This window comes from Trichoplax adhaerens, genomic scaffold (genome assembly GCF_000150275.1).
Source record: "Trichoplax adhaerens TRIADscaffold_1 genomic scaffold, whole genome shotgun sequence".
NCBI classification, from domain to species: Eukaryota; Metazoa; Placozoa; class Uniplacotomia; order Trichoplacea; family Trichoplacidae; genus Trichoplax; species Trichoplax adhaerens.
Window position 1 is genome coordinate 1,707,448 of NW_002060943.1, and position 25,010 is coordinate 1,732,457.

A 25,010-nucleotide genomic window follows, 5' to 3' on the forward strand; every position below is an offset into this window, starting at 1 on the left:
AACTAATGTAAAACTGCAAGTTTGTAATCTTTAGCAACAAAATAGATTGCTCAACTTGTTACTAGATTCGAATGATGAACCTTCAACAGTTGTAGCTGCAGTATTACAGGATATCGTCAATTTTTCTGAACTTTAACACGGTCAAGCCTTCACTCCATAACCTATTAGTTCCTCTGCAGATATATTTGGAACCGCCTTAATCTGTAGCTAACCATACCAAAATGTTCGAACTACGAATACGTTACTTTTAACAGTCTTAGCTACAATACCGTAGGATATCACCAATTCCTGAACTTTAAATATTGTAGCACTTTGATTCTATAGTCTAGAAGTAACACTATAAATGTGCGCAGGTGTATTTGAAATTGCCTAAATTTTTTACGACTAAAAATAAAATGGTATCATGCGACGCATCTTCTCTTGATTTTCAGTTGTGCACGCTGTCCATTAGACCGTTCAGATTTTAACTTGATGAGTAAGTAAACTTAAGAATGCATTACTGAGTAAGTAATGTGGTAAATGGAAATAATAAATACCGTCCGAGTGCCATTACTATTGTATACAACCTAATAAATGGAGACAGTAAATATATGCCAGAACCCCTATAAACTGTTAAATGGAAGGTAATATTATACGCATGGCGAAAATTTCAGGTCTATTTCACTGTCATGACTGATAACTTTATTGTATTCCGATAATGGTGTTGCCTATACTGGATTTACACTTTATACTACGTACCGTCACTAGACAATTTTAAATCTATTTTTAAAATATGAGACTAAATGCTTGTAACTAGAGATTGATCCAGACTTAAAACGGACTATGATCTGTCTTAAGATAAGCTAAACTATAGTGAAAACTGAAGATCTCAAAATGGTCTCCCACTTCACTACTATCAAGAAATACGATCCTACAATGTCGATTTACATACACCCGATATCTAAAAGACATTTATGCAAGTACATGAAAGGAATCAGCCCGAATTTTTGCAATTGTATTTAAAAAGTTGACTATTGAAAATTTTATAATTTACTTTAGGAGGGATTATCGATCGGAATACAACTCCGATCGATTTACTAGCAGCTAGTTAAACCCGACGTTTTCCGAGTTATCTTAGAAAATGAAATTTATGACGTGAAAATCGCTCAAATCAAATATCAAATTTGTTCTCCAAGTTATGATACAAGTAATTGTGAATGATTTATTAGGCAACCCATTAACTGTGCACATCCCCTTTAGCATAGTACTGTATACAGGTGGATATTAACATTAGAATTTTAATGCGATTGTTATACTTTCAATTATACGTAAAAGATTGTTGTAATAAAGTTAGAAAGGTTCAGTGTACAATTCTTTTAATATACCAAACTAATTACAATATTTACACTCCGCAACACGAGCGTACATATACCATTAGCTGCATGGCTAAGTAGATATTATGATGATACTGTTTTACCTTTGTAAACTATATCAACACGAAGCTATAAGATGGAAAAGGTATAACCATGGGTATACTTAAAGCGATATCATGATGATACTATTCTATCTTTGCAAGCTGTATTAACATGAAGGTATATCGTGAAAAGGGTAAATACCGTTATCGAGACATCGAACTATAGTCTCGTTTAAAGTATCAGCTCATCTATCCTTTGTGATATTCATTCATGATTTACACTACCATTTCTGCGAAGTAGATATCTAATGTACTGGAGTGCAACGGGGCGAACACTTCAGCGACAACTTCATTAGCATGTTGAATGTATACTACCAAAATCTATGACTTTGATCTGTATTAATGTATACTCAAACAGAACCAAAACATGCTACAAAATGTAACAGGAAGTAGGGAATCATGTGCACTAAAGCTGCAGTAGCTGTAACCTATCTATTGCTACCTAATCAGTAATAATGTCGCTATGCGAGTATTTGTCCTGTAGTTATATGAAATACAGATATGAGATACAAATTCTTTTTTTGACCGCAAAAAGTTTTGTTGTGACGTTCTTTCTATTACACTATTAATTATAAATATTACTGCACACCTTTAGAATACTTTAGAAACATGTAACAAGAATCTATTTGCTTATTAATATTTGGCGCTAAAATTGTATCCATGTCATATGAATCCTCAATAATCTATGATAATTAATTGCTGAAACTTGCAACATAGGTCGCTACATCTAATGAAAATTCACGGTAGAAAAGTACCACTGTTATAAATTTCGTTTCAGTCAAGGTGTTTTTATTTATTATACAATTAAATAAGAGATATTCTAAATTACGCAAGGGATATATGCAGCATATTCGTACGAGTATATGCCTTCTCTGTACAGGATCTTAAATTAAAAAGATTTTATAGTCGCAACTTCCATGAGCAACAGCATTATTTACAGGTCTAAATACTAGTTTGTATATTCTTCGAACATTAAATGTGCATTTAGGTTGTCATTCTACGCAATGGCTTGATTTTACTGCTAATCAAAATATTTACATCATGTCATTAAGAGAGAAAAGGTAGAATAGTGCGCAATTGCGTTAACATATTAAAGCTTTAAAATTAATGTGAATAACGGTCTGGATATTATAGAAAGGTCTATAGCTTATGCATTAAGTGCGAGATGGTAGCTCAGAAAAAATAATATATCTAGACTTGTACATTGTGATCATCTGAAGGAATGTCGCGTAATCTTTGTTAATGAGGATTAGAGATAATATCACTACCTTAATTGAACACTTATATGCTGCTATTTTGAACGACAGATATGAAATCTCTTAGTAACGTAAAGATTGTGGAGAGTAAAGATTGTGGAGATAGAGGGAAAATCTCTTAATTTTACAATGTAAAAATAGTGAAAGTTTAAGGCTTAGGATTTAGCATAGAATTATGGGTAATTTGCTCCTGAGTGTACTGCTGTATCCATTTTATAAACCTGTCGTCAAGACTTTCGGTTTGGATAACAATGTAGGCATAAATTTATAGACAAGAAATCTTGTAGTGTAGCGGTATGTGAAAGATGTGAATTATTTACTTATCCTGCATTAATACTCTATTATCATTCAAGTGATTACTTTTAATCCAGTCCTTTTCATCATTTTCCATGATAATGACTTAACTTATCGTGGGCTCTACATCTGTCATTCATGATATTTACAAAGAGAAATTGAAAATAAAATTTTTTTTCGGAATCATGCACTCTATTATTAAGAAGGAATTCTTTACAGTTGATAAACATTAGGGACCCAAATAGAGCTTACAAACCGTTATGAAATTTCTAGGAATATGTCATGTTGATGAAGGTCCTTTCTATAGCCCCAGGGTTGAAATTGATCTCAACTAAATATTCATTCGGAAGATTAGAATAGATTCTTATTTACATTTTCTTTATTAAACCTATTCACAGTCAGTAAACATCGTTACCGACTGGAGGGGTACATGCAATATTTATTTACCATAAAAATGGTTCGGTTTCACCATATCAACCAAATAATTTTAAAATTACTGTTTGATCTAGTAAATATCTTCCAAAGGATACTTTAGTTTTGCCTCTCAGGGCTATACTGTACTTATATGCTGCCGTCTTACTTATATCTCCTCTCTTTAATAGAACTCTCTATTCACTAGTCTTAGTCTTTCTTCCTTTTACTTATCATAGCATGCAATGTCTGTAATTGAATCACCAATATGCAATTGCTAATTTACGAGTATGTATACTACGTTACGGCATTTTTACTGACATAAGGCCTTTGCTTTGATCTCATAATTCTTATGAACTATATTCTATCCAATATTTTCATCGTTGTCTTTATTATTCCTAAGGCTATGGCTTTAATATCTAAATTTAGTCATGCATTCATTGAAAGTGATTCTTTCAAGGCAGTACTTCTTTCGTAGGTGAACTTACTATTGTTACCAGCTGCGGATCTATTGCAGGACATCAATTTATTCTTAGCTAGCAAATAATATGAATGAAGTCGGGATTAAATTGGTAAATAAAAGAATTGGCCGTTAATAGTTTAGATAATAACCTTGTAAAACAGCCTGAATAATGTTCTTACACTACATACTACTACCTACAGATCAATATTAAGGTTACTTTACTAAATATTCAGGATATAATTCAATCTTAAATGGTTGAGATTGAGTTAATGAGGCTGTGCAAATGTTAGAGATTATTTTCATCGTCATTCTCCGCTTCGACTTCCGAAATACCAATCAACTAAAAGTTGGCATTTATTTTACACTACGCATTTTTAATCTATTGCTATAAAGTATTGATCATGGGTTTCTACTCTTGTAAAATTAGCCTGAAGGTATTACGTTTATCTAAGCCCTCAGTCCATTCTCAATTATTATTTGTTTTGTACATTAATTTTTCAAAACAAGTTAATCAATCATTCATGAAAATGGCAGAGGGAGCTAGTACGGCATACGATTTATTTCTGTGACTAAAACGTCAATCTAGAGCTCACCATGACTAATTTGAAATACCTAATAGCTAGAAATAACTAAGATGATTTATTGCCAGCAGCATTAATCTTTAAAGAATTGGTAACAGTAGATCTTTTTATCTATTGATGCCTTTGATCTCCAACATTTTTTATACAGCTAGGAAGTTTTACAATAAACATAATATTCATCTAATTAGCGGAAGATCGATTGATGGATTTATGAACTTGAGGTATAAAGTCTGACTAAGATTACATGGACTAGGAAAGAATATCTTGGATCAAATACGTAAAAAACTGCATCCACTGTATGTTAACCTCAGATGGTATGGACAGCTTGTCCTCTCTTGCCGCCAAAATACGCAATCATCAGTTGGGCATAAAAAATTAAGGAATGGTCGATAACCATTCATCTAGCCAGTAATACTTTTTATTGCTATTCTAGTGATTCTATCAGGTAGAATTTTTAGCTTCTGCTACCCCATCAAGTAATTTGTCACACGCTGCCTTTTATTTAAAGAGAGACATGGTAAGATAAAAGATTTAATTTTTATTTCAGCTCATATCCCTGCCATTAATTGTTCTACTTTTATATAACCAAACGACCATCGACTCTGAAAATATTTTAAGCACTTTTACTTTAAATACGTAAACGTCATTTATTGTTAATGCCAAAACTGCAACACGCCAAATTATAATAAAGATATTTCTAACGAAGGCAGAAATGGATAGGACATTCTCTGCCACCCTATCTGAATACTTAAATTTAATTTTAGTTAACTCGCACCACCCTTCCACAGATGATTATAACATGATTTAATCCGACATCAAATCCAAGATAATGATCGCCAAGTGCATATACTAACATACGATGTTGTTCCTAATTTCGATTTAGTACGGTATTATCAATCATGTTTTTCAAGTCCTGGTGGAAGAGAGATTTGGCAAAGACACATGGCAACAGCTGAGGTAAAAAAATTAAACTAGATTCCTAATTCTCTGATACGGTACGAAATATAGAGAAGGTAATTTCTGTCTCGTTAATAGTGCAGAAGAGTTTTAATAGAAATTATCATAGTTGATTTCTATCGGATGTGACCATCCTTACTTGCTATAAAAATTATTTTTATCGTAAAGATTTAATCCTTTTGCCTAATTTTAACTATATACTGGTATATGCGCACTTAGGATATAACAAATAATTCTAGAATTTTTAGCACGGTAATACTGTTTGTCAAATAGCATATTGTACAGTAATTATGAATCACTTTTAATAGAGATTATCATCGCTGTATCATCTCCAAGTTAGGACGTATGTAGCATTTTAATTTACTACACAAAGTTACTGAGGCCACGATAAATTTGAACAATAGTACAAAACCATCATTACATTTCCCTCACAGAATCTATTTTATATCGATAATTAAAGTCATTTCTCGAAGTACTGTCCTGTATAAGTATAACACAGCATGACTATAACATTTGTAAGATTTGAGGCAAGATTTCAATTTGTAGATGTGTTAAGTGTTGATCAACCCGTAAAAGCTGCTGGAATAAATCTAAGCATCTATAAATAATTATACCTTATCCACATTAGCGTAATTTTACATCCCTTTAAAAAAATATCCGTGAAAGACGATTCATTTTTTAAGAAAGAAGGATATAGACTATCAAGAAAATCGGGCTGATACAATTTCCGGGCTTTTGAAGACATGAATCGCCTAAAGTACTATTTAGAGGTTGCTTTAGAAATATACAAGGCACTATTTTGATTTAACCCTTACTTGATATACAGTATAATAAGTACGGTATGCCTGCGATTATTCACTTGTTGTTGCCCATAACACCTTTTGTTTACGAAATTTCCAATTTGTTTGTAATAAGATTGAAAACAAGGAATTATTTCTGCTACGATAATTCAACAGCTGCTATTTCTATTGATATGCTCGTATTACTGTAAAAGTAGACATTAGGCTTCTGTAGAAATGTATTATTCATATTCACTGCGTCTTATATTAAATCCAGTCCTTATTGATAAATTCTAGTAAACTTCCATATTATGAGAATTCAATTTACCTTACATGAGTTTTTGAATATTTTATTTCAAACCATTAATCCTTTATTGAGCTAATTTTACCGTTCGTCCACTGATTGTAAAAGTATAGTTTGCTAACCAAAATGCTGTATTCTTTAAACCTTTGATGTTTCTTTAGCAGTCGGGTTATTATGTCTTTACTTTCGATATATACTCTGTATATCTTGTTGATTGCGTAGCGTTATTCTTAATTAAAGTAAGCATTACGTCACCAACATTGTTACAGATTCTTTACTATATAAATAGGAATATGCCAATGATTCAACACAAGTGATTTTATATACCTATAACGGCAGAAGGTGCCACTATTTCTCCTCCTTACCTGCATTTAAATTATCAAACAAGGTCTTCCCCAATTTATGATGCAATTACTCCTTTGCCTAAGAAGCATCATTCCCTACCTTATATCGATATTTGAACTATACATGCATATATTAAGCCAATTTATTAAAATAGATTAATATGAAATCTTGGAAATAGATGCAGCATCACTACTGACAGCCACTTCATCTTATAGGATATCGTAAAATGTATTATTGCATAAATCATCCATTATAACCCATTTACTGTTCTGGATTATTCTGTAACTACTAGTAACGCTAATATACAAATACTAAATCATTAAAGAAACTAGGCCTTCAGTATAAGAAATACCCATATATCAAGCTAATTAGATGGCGTAAAATAGCAAGCATTTATTAAACTGACGTGATCCTAGGGCTATGGTATTTTCATCACTAAAAGCAACGCGTAGTATTCTATAAAAATATAAGACTCTTGGAAAATTATTGTAATTCATTAAGATTTTTCGATCAGCATGATATTTAATTTAATTAATTATAAAAAATTCAATATATAAATTGCTAATGAAAGCCATTTCATCAAATGCCATGAAAGTGTTGCTGTAATATTAAACTTAATTGCTTAAGATAAATAAGAATCGTTGCTTCCAAGAGCGATATATAGTACTCTTAATGTGTTTGAAAACCAAATATACGTTAAGATAACCTTACCATCTATAGATTATTTGATCCTTGCCATATTCTAACTTTGATATTAAGATTCTAAAATGAGTAACGCTGTAATTTTTATGCAATGTAGGAATAAAATAGATTGTATTCCGGAGAAATTTATCATGAAACATCCTTACGATGACAACATTACCGTAGACGTCGCTGAAGAATGTTCTAAATTATTGGGTATATATTGATCTATAGATTAGTTGTGTATCCATACCTATAGCATTAATATATAATTATAGTACAGCATATTAGAGGTTGATGTTAAAATCTTATAATGACTTCCTAATTTTCTATTTCTATCTTTCGCTGTTTCTCTCCAATATATCATTTACAGGTATTTCAGTAGATCAATTTCTAGAAACTTATGGACAATTCTTTGTTGTTTGGTGCCATCGTACTAATTATGTCAGCATGATAAAAGTCATTGGATCTAACCTCTTCAATTTCTTAAGTAATCTAAATGCCCTCCATGCTCATCTATCTATGACTTTCAATGGTATGAAACCTCCAGAGTTTCAGTGCATGCCTTCAGATGATCCAAAAAAGTTTTACCTCCATTATTATTCGTGTCGTGAGAATTTATTCGGTATCGTTGTTGGTGCAACTAGAGAAGCTGCCCGCTCCCTCTTTAATCGTCGAATCTCCATTAAAATAATCAGTAAGACAGTTGACAATAGTCGTTATGCCAATCGCCATCACATCGTCTTCGAAATTTGCGATTTAGGTTACGCCGATATTAAATTGGCACGTACGGAAACAATTGCAATGGAGCCTGGAGCAGCAATGTTTGTTCACATGAATGGCTACAGCAGTGAGAGTTTTGATTACCAGTCACAAACTGAATACGTCAATTCTAAAGTCTTTTGCCGTATTTTTCCATTTCATATTATCTTCGATCAAGATTTAATTATTAAACGTGTTGGTGTTGGTCTTTATCGACGCTTACAGGATTTAAATACAGCGGATAAACCACGACTGGATCAATTTTTCGAATGTCTTAAACCACCTGTTAAACTATGTAAACGAAGTATTAAAAGCTACAGAAATAACGATTTTATCTTACAATGTAAAGATAAATCTATTAAAGAAGGCAATTTATTTCAATTAAAAGGTGAAATGGTCGAATTAGAAGAACATGGTTCACATTATATGTTCATCTGCTCACCCGTAGTTGAGAAGTTAACTGATTTACAAAATCGTGGTCTCTTTATAAGTGATATTCCACTTCATGATATGACTCGTGAATTATTGCTACTAAATGAGCAACGTTTAGCAGAATTTCAGCTGTCTAAGCAATTAGAAGAGACAACTGCTCAATTGCAAGCAACATCGGTAGCCCTAGAAATGGAAAAAGTTAAAGCAGATAATTTATTACATAGTATGTTGCCACCATTAGTCAGCGATCGATTACGCAATGGTGATACAGTAGAGGCTGGAGAATATGAACAAGCTAGTATTATGTTTAGTGATATCGTAGGCTTTACAACCATTTGCAGCCAGTGTAGACCTATGGATGTGGTTCAGTTTCTGAACAGTTTGTATGTGAAATTTGACAAGCTAACCAATGTTCATGACGTTTATAAGGTGAGATCTACTGTTGCATACTAAATTATTATTTGATTTATTTTCGCCATCATGTCAAGCGGTCTCCAATCGATTATTTTAGAACGAGACGAGTATAATTCAAGTTGAATATAGTGCCAGCTACACTGTACATATGTTATATTCAGATGCGGTGAAAGTACTATAAGAACACAATAAATTGCATCTTTCCCTAGAATTCTAGTTTTAAAAAATTTGTAATCGAATCATCTTAAGTGAAAACATTCGGTCATAATTAATTGAAGTCTTTTATGTCAACCACTTGATCATTTACGATGGATTGATTCTTACCACATTGGTAAATCATTTTTGCTAATACATCTAGTGATATCATTTCGCTAGTAAGATAAAATCATTCACTTTATTATCGATAATGATTGTCATAATGAATTTAATTTCATTGATATTAATGAAACACTATTATAACAATCTATCAGGTGTTGTACTTCGAATCATTAACAAGTAGAGTTTGCCTTATTTTGTTTAGGTAGAGACTATTGGTGATGCATACATGGTAGTAGGAGGTTTACCGGAACCATGTGCTAATCACGCTGAAAAAGTAGCTCGAATGGCGTTATCTATGGTTGATTGTGCTGTGCAAGTATCATCTCCATCTGATAACAAACCACTTCGAGTAAGTATAAAAAATTCTTTATTTTAAATAATAATCATTAGAATTACAGCTACAACTAATACTATAATTTAGATCGTATCTGCTGGACAGTATGGTGATTTTAATACATAAATGTTATCAAATACTGCATATTTTCAGTAATTGGTGTAGGTGATAGTATTATAGGTATTATTATATATCCTGCTTAGGAAGGACTATAAGTAAAAACGTTGATGCTTACATGATTCTATCTTAAGGCAAAGAACGTTTACAGTTTAAGTAAAAGATCTCATGTTCAGATAAAATTTAGTAACCAATTTGTTACCGGTTAGATATGCGTAGAGATGAAGTAAATAAATTATTGGAATAAAAGGGGTGAACAGGAAATTAAAATCTACTTTCCAATATTACAATGACTTTCATGAAATATATCAGTAATAAGCAAGAAAATAGTATAATAATTTGGAGAGATGATAGGTACTGTAGAATCTTTCTATATTATTATCACAATAATACTAATAGCATCTTTTATACCAGAATGGGAATTCATTTTAGCCATTTACGATATTGATTAAGATGGATAGCGAGTTATGCTATTGTTTAAAGTCATTAACAGCCTATCTTAAGCCAATTGATAGGACAATGTAATCGTATTTGCATCTGCTGGATAAATCTAATTTCTTCTGATACCATTTATTTTCATTAACATGAGTTAAAAGGTAAACGTTACCTTTACTACATTATCGTAGATTAGAATTGGAATACATTCTGGGCCGGTAGTTGCAGGTGTTGTTGGAAGCAAAATGCCTCGCTACTGCTTATTTGGTGATACTGTTAATACTGCAAGTCGCATGGAAAGCCATGGCTTGCCTAGTACTATTCACATCAGCGAAGCCTGTTACAAGTAAGATAATTTAATAAGCTTTTATACCTTCACTCATTGAAATCGAACTACATTAGAGTGTTCTATAAGAGCATTCTCGCAGTGTTCTCTATTTAAAATATCAATATTACCAATCCTAAAGAAATGATAAACTTTGACAGATATTTGAAAGGTAAAGGGTTTCGAATGCAATCGCGAGGCAAGGTGGCAATTAAAGGAAAAGGATTAATGAACACTTACTTTGTTTTACGTGAATGTCAGAGATCGATCAATTTAGAGGATGATCCACTAAGGAAAAAATCGGAAACTGTGCCCCCTCTTTCTACCCTAAATCGGCAACTTGTTGATGATAAATTACCAGTCACTTCTAATTGCTTAAATATGGTATCGTGGAAAGCATCTAATGAGCAAAATTCCTGTGTAATACAGTAAATCTAAATATCATTAGCAGAAATTTTATTAAAACTATAGTTTTAATCATCAATGAACACATGGATATTTGAATATAAATCATATTAGATTTTAGAAAAGACCATTAATATCATAATTATATTCGAAATGCAATATTGCGTAATCGAATTCGCTTCAGCCATCGACTCCAGAGTGCTTCCTCAGTAAGATTAGAATAAACTGTGTTATGTAGACTTTGAAACATGCCAATTAAGCAAAATAGGACCAAATCAATATAGTACTGAAATATCTTGGTAATAGCCATCGTTACTATGCTTTCTATCACCTATTTCTCCTTGTTATTGTAGCTGCTATAATAACTGGCCAATCATTGTATATCCATTGTTAAACAAGAGATTCTGAAATGAAGTTGTAACAATCTTTATTTTACGCCTAACTCCATTAACTGTAAAATTATTCTATTCGAAAGATATAGCTGAAGGTACAGCAAACAATCGAGGGCAGATTTACTGTATCAACATAATAAATAAAATGATCGCCTTGTGGATCGTCTTCGGTTGTCCATGGTCAATTGATACACGGTATAAAAGTAATTTTAAAAAATTATAACAAGAATTTTCTATTATAGGATTCTTTTTTGCCTTGCTGATTCCGTATATTACATTGGTTAGAAATCTTTTAGTTGGCTAACAGTTGACAAATTGTGAAGGATGCAGTTTCCTTCAAGTAATTGTAAACGATAAAATGATGTTGTATACGTCATTAATGTCACTACTATCATTCTACAAAGAATAATAGTCCATGTTATTAAAACCTCTTAAACACCGACATGAAGCAACAATAATTACTTCTTTCTCTAATAATATAAATAGTATCATATTTGCAAGTAATAATATTCATACTGTAAGTTAACTTCTCACGATAATGTTCTTTAAAACATAGTCCTGCTAAAACTGTAATTGATATTAAAGATCTGGAAAAACGCAACTAAAATTTTGACTTAAATATTTATCAACAGCATTGACACCAAATGTTAGTTAAAAATTAAGTTACCAGTAGTTCATTACTATTTTAATACCAATGCTAATATTATTATTAATAATAATAATAACAATGGTAGAACCGTAACGATAATAATAACTATAACGTAATAATAATGATAATGATAATAATAATAATAATAATAATATTAATAATAATAGTAATGATAATGACAACAATAATAATAATATAATACTAATAATATAATAGTAATAATAAATATCATAATAATAATATAATAATAATGATAACAATAATAATAATAATGATATAAAGAAATAGACGACAAATACTCATATAGCCTAACATGTTAAATTCGGAATAGTACGTAGCGCAGAAAGTACTAGGAATAGAAATTCGGCAGATATTTCACGATACAGTCATGTCATTTTTACTCGATGATTGGGTACAATGCCATCGACCATTCACATTGTCGCGAGTACCAGAGAACATCAAATTAAATAAAATCTTTACTAAATACCTAAACTTTTTTAACTATCAGATCTTCGAATTCATAGACCTGTTAAAAAATTCTAAAAATGTTTGATACTTTGTGATAAACATATAGTTTAAAAACATTTTAGAGAGCTATTTTTATATTGGATATTTTGCGTAAAATCGTAATACTGCCTCTTTTAGTTTGCAATTATTTGGATAGAATATAATCTTCAGTATACCAACAGCAATGGATCTTGTCGAATATGTTTATCAGATTACGTTTGTCAGAAAGTATTTTCAGTCCGAAATTACTCCTATAATCAGATTATAACCTCAGTATCAACAGTCGTCCGTCGTAATAGATAAAAATCGCTATCTGGTGATACCCTTAAAGCGCATTTAAACATACATCAAATTGTTACGGCAATTGCAGTGTATCTCGTGTCACATCATATCTCACCGTCAGGCATCCTCTAGGGAACATTTACGGGAAGGAATCCACAATCGTTACAGATGATAAAGAAAGAAAAATAATCTTTCATTAATACCATAGACGGAGCATGACAATAATTTCATATAAAAGTACGCATGATATTATACTAATAAGCGTAGATAATAACAAGGTTGCATAGAAGCTAACTAAAGTTAACTTGAACCCGTAAAGTGAAATAGTACCTGATACAATGGCGTGAACGAAATTTAAATAAAAACACAAATACAATCATTACTTATTAATATTCGATAAATACCTGAATAGGCACGAATGTCGGTGGTACACCAGAAGGTGTAATAAAATTAGCAGTACCAACCGTAGCCGGGACCGTTGGCATGTGTGTGTGAGGGACTATGGTAAAAGATAATTTTGCTGCTATTAAATTGCTGTACTAATGACGATACTTTAAGAGTTTAAGATAGCAATTGCTGACAAAAGGTAGATACCTATTGAATGCGTAATCAAATTAATAAACGGCGAAACTAAATAATTTACTACTTACTTGGCATTCCTGGTAACTGAGCCATGGGAGTAAAAAATGGCGTAAATACTTGTTGCTGTTGCCAAGCTAAGGTATTTGGACTAACTGCTCCATTAAAATTATTTACGTTGACTCTTCTTTTAGGATGAAATGATTCATTGACAAAGTTCTGAAATTAGGAAAAACTTGTCAATGGAAACTGCTTTGTAGCATGGTAATCTTTTATACTTAGATTAGCGTGTCAGTACATCAGTATTATCCGGATAGATGATACTTTTCGTTAGAGGTAGATATTACTACGTAGTTTATTATTTATGGTCGAAAAAACTTGCTTTGTTGTATCTACACCATAAATTGATAGATGTACTAATTCTGACTAATGTGAGGGTTGTACTATAACGTACACTATATTTCTCTGTAAAGGACCGATTGGCCTCATTTGTATATGATACGAAATAATTACAACTCATTGTTAGATTATACTGATACAATGAATAGTGTACTGAATGCTATCATCAGATATTAGCATTATTACTGTTCGATCAATATAATTTATGAACGAAGTATTCGTTAGTCTTTTTGACGAACATGTTCCGAGATTATAACTAAGTTGCAGACAAAAAACCTTATTGGTAGCCAGTATCGCGGATAAAAATATCACAGGGTAGAGACTGCCACAAAATTTTTTGATTTAGATTAGTTTTATACATAATATAAGCAGCGTGTACCGTATCGTTATGCTCCAGCTTGCGTTTTCTGCCGTCAGTCTAATTAGTAACGGTAGCAAGCGTTAGGCAGCAGCAGTGGCATAGCATAAGAGTAGAAAGTTATTAAAGTGTTATAAAAATGTCTGAAAAACGAAGCTGACAGCAAAGCTTAGTGTGATTCAACTGTCAAGCAATATATCACTGATTACATTAAAATAAATGCGTGAATATATTCTTAAATTCTATATCAGCGTATGTACTATGTGCTATTTAATGCGTGCTACCAGTCTAGTCGTCGTTCATTGTCAGTGATTCAGAGTCAATAAATATCGAAACTTTATTTCCATAATTGTTACTGAAAAGATTTCGTCGTTAATATCGTAAGGAGAAGAAGTGAAAGACGGGTTTTTATTATCAATTCTAAATAGTATGATGCCAAGTGTGAAAGTTGCCTGTTTAGGAATACAGTAGTTGTAAAAATTTAAGCTGTGATTCGCGAATACAGCGGATATGTACACTTATAGATGGCAGAAGAAATTATTAGATTCTGACAGTACGGTATACGTAAATCTGTATGAAAACGTATACAAAAACAGGTAAAGCAAGTCTAGTTCAAAATACTTACAAGCAACACGCACTGACCTGATCTGTTATTTGCTGTTGTTGCGGAGGTTGCTGTTCTAGTGTTGATTGCTGTTGTTGTTGTGGTTGAGGGAGAGGCTGTTGGACCGGCTGAGCTTGCTGTTGCTTTACTCGTGTTAGTAGATGCGGAGGTGGATGAAAGTATCTGCATACATCGCGTTGGCACTTCCCTTTGATGTGATCCATGCATAATGTGACAGTGTTATCATATTTATCGATAACAACATTAGTAGGAGGATGAGCGTAGCGACATTCATCTTCACCCCGTGAGCATGTGCCACGTCTGTACTGCCGACAAACCTAATTAATAAATTAATTATTACACTAGTCATGAAATGCATGATTTACGAAAGTAAAGGGTTTTATTATTCGCTGTATTTGATAATTTGAATTACCTCCATTCGGTCAACTTTAGCAGGCTTCTTAGGCATAGAATTACCGATAGCATTGTTAATCAGTATCGGTTCTAGTGGAGCACTAGTTACATATTCCGGATATAATGCTGGAACTATGCTAACAAAAGGTGCGCTCTAGAGAATTAGGCAAATATGCGTATATTAGGTACAACATACACTGTGCATGCATCGTTTATTTAATATATCTATATCTAGATATTTGAACATATGGCAGAAATCGATTATAGTGTATTCCTTCCTTAATATCTTAAATAAATTGTAGAACGAGACCGATGTGATATGTATGTATTCCGTTTGCAAATATTACAACATCTAGTAAATTTGTTGAAAAGCTCTTATATTCTACTTACTATTGGTTGCCCTACGAATGGTGGTCCAGTTGTAAGTAGCAGCTGTTGCTGCATCTGTCGTTGTTGCTGTTGCTGTTGCTGGTGTTGTTGTTGCTGTCTTAAGTTTAGTCTGCCGTTGTTTTCTAGTTGAATTTTTAAATGCTTCGGTGGATGAAAGTACTTGCAAACCTCACGATTACATCGATTCTAATTATGAATCACAATTAGGCGGTTTCGTTAACTAATACCGGCGTATTACATTTAAGACATGATTACAGATTGAATTTCCTTGTTTGTTTAAATTTATTAGCTATCATGTAGGATCCAATGAAACCGGCAGCATTTCCTACAGGTGCTATTCTTAAAGTGGCTATACAATGTACCTCTTTATAACACTACGACATACTGTACATTTTATTCTGTTACAGTGAATACATGTACAACGCAGTCAAGCTGATTGCGATAGTTGTTTAAAAGAATAGGCACCAGATGCTCTGATGTTATTGACTCAAAATCACAAGCATCAATATAACACATTATATTATCTCCTTCCATAACCTAACTACGGGCAACTAAAAGAAAATCTACTAGGTTTTCTTCTAATGGTACGTGACCTAGCTCAAATAACTACATTATAATGTGCAACAGCATATTATGTCATTAAAAGAGGTAAGTATAATGTAATCCAATGACGGTAAAATAAAACACAAAGGTACTGACTATGATCATGACTTAAATTATCACGGTAAGTGATGATTAATCCATTCATTTACTTTTAAATAATTGGTATTGGATACAAGCGATGTTGCTCCAACTTTGTACAAAGATAATATTGTAAATTATATCAGAATAAAGAGAAATAACAATTGAAAATGTAAATATCACGCGCTATTCGAATTTCCCATCTGCCCAATATTAATTATAAGTACTGCGTGACATAAGCATATGGTGTCATGTCGTTAGAGAAAATGAATTTCTATATAAAGTAATTGATTTGATTGAATACAGATTCGATGGATGCAATTACAGTTATTGAGGAAACAAGGTCTGCGATTGACAAGCAATCTAAAACAAAATGATTTACGTGATGACCATGTTTTAGGAAAAGCTATCACCCAACAACCAATCCTTGTAATGATTACTGTCGTAGCATAGATAAACAGATTCATTAATTATACAGTCATTGAAAGGTGTTAGATGCAATAACACCAAAAAATTGCTCTTGCACGATTTACAGTCAGCAATCTTACGCAAGAATGTGCCATACACTTAAGTCTAAACTTTTAAAGTACGAATGTCGCGCATATACCATGCAAATACCGTTAAAAGCTATTCGTAGAGAATCTTATTTTGCGATCGTTAAAATGAGACTGCAACTGCTTTGATTCCATCAAGTCACCTACCCCTTGCGATAGGTCCTCAAATTAAATGGTTACTATAGTATTTTTTATATGACTACTCATTCAAAACCCACGTTTAAAAGAAAAAGAAATGATTGCTGCAACAAAATTATATCTATAGTTCTTTAACAGGGATGATGATGATCCAGTTAATTTTTCATATTCTTGTTCGTTTAATAGCAAGCACCTTGCGTTTACAAATTTTAGCGATGCTAACCAGCAATACACGCATACTTTACGTCATAGATGCCAACTTTTTAGTACACAAACCCAAAATTTATAAATGATTTTAGAATCTTAACTATATAAAGAAGTTAAACAGCAAGAGCGCAAAGAATACAGAGAACGGGATTTTTATTGGGTTCATCGACTGTTCGATAGGGTGCAGTACTGAATCTCTATTTCCGTAGACGTAAAGTCAGATAGTCAGACTTTAACATGGGCAGGGGTGATGACCAACCGTTCAGGTTTCAAATTTACTGTACGTATAAAAGTAAGCAGTCATGAGATTTTGCTGCAAAAGTAAATCTCTATTGCCGAATTATATAATTATCGGAATCAACGTAGCGCAATAGTACGATTAATAGTATGTAAATCAAAGAGTTACTGCCATCTATGGCAATGTATCGTAACTGGTTAATAATTCAGTTCCAATATACCTATACGGAATTAATTAATTACCCAGTAGATCTTTAATAATTTTACTAGGCGATCTCATTTTGATAGGCCTAAACTCCTTCATAGCACATCTCAAACCGCGATAACAATTATTTACTATTAGCGTGTAACTTAGTGAATTACTAGGATATGCTACCAGTAAAACTAATAAAACTAAGACTACTTCCATAAAAATAATTGATTAGACCCAAAAATTATTGAATTGGGCGACGGAAGACGAAATTGAACAATCACTGTCACCCATTTACAATAAAATAAATAAATATATTATACTCGAATTACAGTTATATTGTATGAATAGGACTGTATAAACCTCAGCAAACAAGTTTAATTTTGGATGTCGAAAGTTATGCTTTAGTGTACAAGTTCTTTAGCAATTAAAGCAGTTCGCTTGACTATGAATGATCGTAAAATCCTGCAAACTCGGCATAGGCGAATAAGCAAAAACTTTCGGCCCGTCTTTGTGGAATATTGTTTTACAGTACTGTACTAGTATGAGGATTAGGGGTCGGTACGATACATTTACAAATCCGCCTAATACAGTATATGCTCAACATACGTCAATCGTTAGCTTTACTCATGTAATTCAAGTCGTAGACACGCTAAATCATGGATGACGACCATCTTGTTATAAAGAAAAATTATCCATGAACTATATAGTACAGTACTTGGCTATAGTGATAGGCTTTATTATTAGGTATACACGTTGATTCTATTCTTGGATCGCAATATGTGGTGGTAAAACGGTATCAGAATCGATCAACGATACTGACAGTGTCAATTTTTATAAACGCTAATTCATTATCTCTTGTAAGAACTATTGAAGATTTTGATTGAGCAATGTACTGTGCATTATGTTGGGTAGTCAATGCATGATAGAATTATGGCATGAAATGACCAAGGATTACTTTGTGTTTATTTAGTAGCAGAACTGATCGTAGTAATCTACCAGTGAACTAGATCGATGTGTTTGATCCATAAATGCAGCAAAAGCCCTACAATAACTTTTTAGGTTACGCCTTCACTAAATCGTAAGCAATCACTATAGCGTCAATGATAGCATCAACGAGGGCATATGAAATTAATGTCAAAAGATGTTGAGTTTTTGACCCACGGTGATGGAAAAATTGATATCAACACCAATCAGTAGAATTAAGAGACTTACTTTGATAGAATCGTAACAGGCAGTTACGAAGCCATTGTCGATTTGAATATTGTTACCAGGATGTGCGTACCTGCATTCACCTTCATCTCGTGCACATTTGCTACGTAAAAATTCTCGACAAACTTCCACTTGTAGCCAGCTTGTATCTTTGCCAGTTGTAATATTGGGATGAGTCATTTGCATGATTGTTGTTCAAAATGGATCAACACTATCAACATGCAGAGGATAATGAATCTTAATAGTAAGAGAGAGCAGCGATGATTGTATTTACCGAATCAAGCTTATGCGTACGTAGTTGCTAGAGTGGTCGACAAGAGCGTTGAAATGGAAAAGAATAATCAAAAAATGTTATTCACCTTAAGGTTAAGAATCAATGTTGGGAATCGGCGATAATACAGTAGAAGGGGGAAAAAAAGAAAGGGGGAGCAAATCAGCAATAGCGTCTGTTACAGCGTAATTTTTGAAGAAAAGGGAATACAATATTGAAAATTGTAATTTAGCTGGGTTGTATATCGCTTGACTACAACATCAAGTCAATGGAAGCTGTATTGGATCTTTCAATATATTAATAGTATATTGTCCAAATGAGAAGACAATAACCAAATTGAAATTAGTTTAATTGAATATTGCTTCGTTGCGGGAGGGGTGCAAATTGGAATACGGTTAAATAATCCTGGTCATACAACAATAGTATCAACAGGGTAAAAGGACCAGCTGGCTTACAAGATATCCTTGCCGTATTGACGAAAAGGATGCAATACCAAATTGCCCAAAAAAGCAATGTCTACAATAAGCAATGACCTTAATTAAACAAGCAAAAGAAGCACAATTTGATACTATAGCATCGCAGTTGAATTTCAAAGTAAGGACTAGCCAGTGTGCTTGGCAAAGCAACAAGTCGTTCAATTCACCAACAAACAGTATAGTCCAAAGTCAAAAGAAAGAACAAAAAAAAAAAATGCACTTTGCTTGAGTGAAAATGGTCAAAGTAAAATCAACCGCCAAGTACAAATAGTGTACTACAATCTGTCAACAAAGTAAAAATAAATCAAGTCAAATGGATAATTTCCAAGGACTAAAGTCAAGTGGACCATTCGTCAAAGAAAAATGAGTGAAAAAATGCCAATTAAAAATGTTGCTCTTTCGTCTTTGGCGATATTCCCTTTTCTTAGCAATGCGGCGAAAAGCAGCAGCAGCGGAATCGGGACAGTGATAGTGTGAACGCGTGCGTGTGCAGCCTACATAAGGTATTGTAAGGATTAGACGGCAGACGGCCAATACCGTAATTTAAGTAGATTTTCACCTTGCCAACATGACCGTGACTACATGGGTACAGTACCGACGGCACACGTACAACACCACAACGGTGTGTTGCAGTGACGTCAAGTTAGCATACTGTCGTACAATGGCGTTGGTGGTCCAATCATCCGCTAGCCCATCCGACGTCGACTCGATCCAGTCTCAGGTCGACTGACAGGTAGAGACGGACGTTTCTCATGTTGTCACAGATCGATAGCACACACAGCCCCACCCTCACAGTCGGTTAATCTAGACATGGCAGAGCAAAGCTAGCTGCTACGCTTTCCTCTCCTAGTACTGAGCTTTTCACGTTCTGGTCTAGTTCGTTATTTATTGATGATTATGCGGGATAGAAAACATTTTAGTATTCAGGATTCTCCATCTGATTTTCGCGCTTACTGGTCTAGTTAGTTATTTATTGATGATTATGCGGGATAGAAAATATTTTAGTATTCATAATTCTCCATCGTCGTTGCTACCATGCAATCACATCTTGCTCTTGTACCTCGAGAGACAAAGCTTAGCGGCTGCTAGCTGCTACGCTTTCCTCTCCTCATAAGTAACCGCTTCTAGTACTGAGCTTTTCGCATACTCCTCTGGTTATTTATTTATTGATGATTATGCAGGATAGAAAACATTTTAGTATTCATAATTCTCCATCATCGTTGCTACCATGCAATCACATCTTGCTCTTGTACCTCGAGAGACAAAGCCTAGCGGCTGCTACCTGCTACGCTTTCCTCTCCTCATAAGTAAACGCTTCTAGTACTGAGCTTTTCGCATACTCCTCTGGTTATTTATTTATTGATGAATACGCACATTTTAGTATTCATAATTCTCCATCGTCGTTGCTACCATGCAATCACATCTTGCTCTTGTACTTCGAGATACGAGTAGATTTAGATTGCTCGTGGGTGCAGAGATATCCAACTCTACCATCGACTAGGAAAGACTGCCATCCTACGTCGAATCTACTGTATAAATGCAATCATAGACTCAAAATATCCCAAAGATAACAAACATTCCCCGACTAGGATGAAATCAGGCATCATAAAATACTGCCCCTAAAATCACTTTCATCATAATTTGACATCCATTTTATCATTTCTCATCCATACTCGCATCAATTATATTTCATAATTGTCAAATCATGAATAAGAAAGGCCATAATGGTGTTGGTATTTTCTCCTCATCGTAGCCAGCGCATCCATCCAAATGTATCCAAGCGTAGCCACATTGAATGCTTATCCATGGATTATAATTAATTAATTTACCATGAAAATTGAAATAGTTAAAATGGAATATCAAGAAGGTATTATTGCATGGATGGAAGTTCACTGAAATATCACGTATATGACTCAAGATGGAACACAACAACCATTTCTATAAATACGCCTATTCAGAAGTTGACAGTAAAGCTTGCATGCCAACTTATGCATCATTTGAATCATTTTATCACATGTTCATAGGAATAATTAAGTAATATATAAATAATAATCAATTGGCCAAATCTATATTATACCATCGTACATCATGTTTGCACAGCAATCAAAATAAAGGAATCTAGCAACGAATCAATATTTTTCATAATCGGTATGATAAATCCTTTTCAATTTTCTTGGATCGAGTACAATATGGTCTCAGCAGTTCTCAATTTTCCTCCTATGGATAATTGGTGATAATTTACTGTTCGTTCTAGTAAAGACAATCATAAAGCTTGCAACATACACATTTCCGGTAGAAATTGCCAAACTATGTGAACTACATGTCAAATTTTCCGCTTCTAAATTACTTTTATACCTTGTACCGTTGCATAGAAATGTACAATGTACTGATCATAGTACTTTGTACTTTGCACTTAACCACTTTTTACTCTTTCACTTGGCTATATTTCTAGAGTGATCATCAACGATCGTTACTCCAGTCATAAAATGACCATTCTAATAGTCTCTGACACAGGAAGAGTGGCTATCAAATTTCTCGAATTAATGATTAATACTGCATAATGCTAACAGATTAATGAATCAATCGTTATGATCCAATATTTGCACACAATAATATAGCCCAGTTGGCAAGGCGATCAGAAAAGCTAAATAGTCACGTACACGTTGTAGCCCTGTTGTACAGTTACAGTAAAGGTACATTAATTTGTATAGGTATATTACATTGTACGTAGAGCAACATACGTTATTTAAATACGAACAGACAGTATTAGGAAGTAAAGTTTATTGTTCGCCTAATATCCTATAATATATTTTAATCAATGCATTCATTTTAGATGCTTGAATTATTTACAGCTTATACTAACTCAGTGCCATATTAAAGTACAAGATGTACGTAGTAACCTTCAGGGCACTCTAGTAATCGCTTCCTAAATAGACTCCATTCAGGAATATTAAAGTGGTGTAATCGTTTCCTTAGTAGACTCCATTTAGGCACACTAAACTGACATGATCACTTATAATACTTTGTGTATTCCTTGTACCCCGCTGATTAGAGATAAAAATCATCTATGCTTTGATACCAATTGTATATCTCCACTAAAAGTCAAAAATTCAAACTGCGACGCAGCATGCCATAAAAGAACGATTACATCATGCGGTGCAAGTGCAACTAGGATATCCATTAGAGTAATGTAAGACATTTTCGTACGTAGGCATAGCGCTAAGTATCAGCATCTAGCTGTATCGTAGCCAGCCCAAGAATCCATTTTCTCCACTATCACTATTTTTTGCCTCCGAAAATCAGTATGCAGTTTCAGTTATTGCACACTACGAGTATCGCAGCCTTACCTGCTGATTATCTGGCCGAAGCACTCAATAAGAAAATTGTAACTCGAACCTCAAATATTATGCCACCGATTACTATATTTAAGCTACTAATGATAATCCTGATATCAGATCAACTATGATCTTGTTACTTGTTGCACATATGGGTATTATCGTTTAAATAATCATATCAAAATAGTATCCAACCAAGCAGAATAGGCAACTTGCAGACTGGATCTATATGAATCGTGCGGTGAACCAATAAGCAGACAAAATCAGACGACAACTCTTGTTGCGAGGGGGCTGGAAAAGACGGAAGGGAGTAGTATTTGAGTAGATATTCAGACAAATCAAGAATACTAATAATATTAGTCGTACTTTTCACTGTTTACCACCGCTATATAAGGAATACTATGACAGTACAATATTTACATTAAGATAAAATGATCACCTTTAGCGCGTAACTATAAACTCCAATCTAAATTTCTTGTTATCGAGATTGATCAAAGTTTTTCTCAATTTTAAATTACTAAATTCCAAAATAGATTTATAATGTTACGACCTCCTTCTTCTCATATAACAGCATGTAATGGTAATATATTTACAATATTGTTTATAGTGGCTATACTATTCACGTTTAACTGATACGACAAATCACCAATTCATTCATCGATTGCAACAAATACTATAGCCGATATCAAATTGACAAATTTCATTTCATTTGAGACTTATCAAGACAGAAAGTGGTAGTTGCCAATATCTGAAACTTAAAATCTAAAATCTTATCACACACTTTAAATTAAGATATCACATGATCCTTATTAATATTACACAGTAACCCATCAATTAAACTAAATTTGAAAACTATTGTATTGAAATATTTGTCTTAGCTTTAGATTGTGAACTACTGTGTTAAGTAATCAATATAAATTCCGTAGCGATCTATTACCAAGTGATTCTAAATGAAGGATTGTCCTGGAGCATATCATCATCATCTATTCTTTTCGATTAATGCACTTAATCATTCCAAAAGAAAGATACGGTCACGTTTGTATTGAAATAATTCAAAAGTATTAACTGTATTAAGCCTAAATCATAGTTATCTTAGCTAAGGTGGATAAATTGGAGTTAGCATTATAAAATAAAATTCCATGAAACATAGCAAATCTGTCGTCCTCCTGTAAAGTTATTTTGACATGGATTAACAGATTGGATAGAGGAATATTTATCTTTACATAGTTACTGCGATATTGTGCAATGTGTACCATATGTTTAGTATTATCGAAATTGGTTCATACTTTATTATTATATGAATAAATACAAGCATACATAACATAGTAGAAGATTCAAGAAAGACCTACAAAAACAATTATACAACCTAATTACTATATCTGTAATCTTTACCAGATTCAAAAAGATCTTGCCGTTATAAAGTTACTTCTATGCTCTATTGATACGAATCAATTCGTATCCTAAGTCGGCAATAGCACATATACATTAGAGGAAATTATAGCCTTGTTAACACCACCTATATGGCTAGTTTTTTCATCAGAAAATTTGTTACTACTCTTATCTGCCTCTATCGTAATATTACTAATAGTTTTCATTCTCTGCAAAGGTAGAAACTAGGGTGATCATGCCTGCTTGTTTAACACTTTATTTCATGATTTCATTTAAATTTCAGTTTACTTCAGTATTTTGCCACGATTATTGAGGTAATTTAAAGTTATTTTACCGTATTATCATTTAAGCTAACTGTAATAGCGATTACCGCTAACGATTGATGATACTGTACTGTATGATAGCTTTTATTAATTTTTAAAATATTGCATAACAAGCATTAGCAAATACAACTTATGTTGAGAAGGTCAATATCAACTCTAATGAATTGGCATTAACATTCTATTATTCCCCCGTGGAAACAGATTCGGCGATTAATTGTAGTAACAGCTGTCACATCGGAATAACCTGTATAGGATCAACCGGTGTCATCAAAATTTTATTAATTAAACTGAAATATAACTTTACTCTACATATCTCAATGTCATATTGCATGTTTGCAGAAGTAGCAGGTTTACGAG

At 33.2% G+C, this 25,010-nt stretch overlaps 2 protein-coding genes across 2 annotated transcripts; one reads left to right on the forward strand and one right to left on the reverse strand.

The window, feature by feature from the left end:
* Positions 1–5,341: 5,341 nt before the first annotated feature.
* Positions 5,342–10,686, forward strand: TRIADDRAFT_19120 (uncharacterized protein; the record flags this gene model as incomplete). The annotated part of the gene is made up of 5 exons (XM_002107637.1): positions 5,342–5,415; positions 7,643–7,740; positions 7,898–9,147; positions 9,653–9,799; positions 10,528–10,686. Coding segments are annotated over 5 exons (1,728 nt in total), but the record flags the coding sequence as incomplete, so codon positions are not given.
* A 4,278-nt stretch (positions 10,687–14,964) lies between these two features.
* TRIADDRAFT_4444 (uncharacterized protein) lies at positions 14,965–19,027 on the reverse strand (the record flags this gene model as incomplete). The annotated part of the gene is made up of 5 exons (XM_002108436.1): positions 14,965–15,174; positions 15,270–15,404; positions 15,496–15,536; positions 15,637–15,826; positions 18,863–19,027. Coding segments are annotated over 5 exons (741 nt in total), but the record flags the coding sequence as incomplete, so codon positions are not given.
* Positions 19,028–25,010: the final 5,983 nt, after the last annotated feature.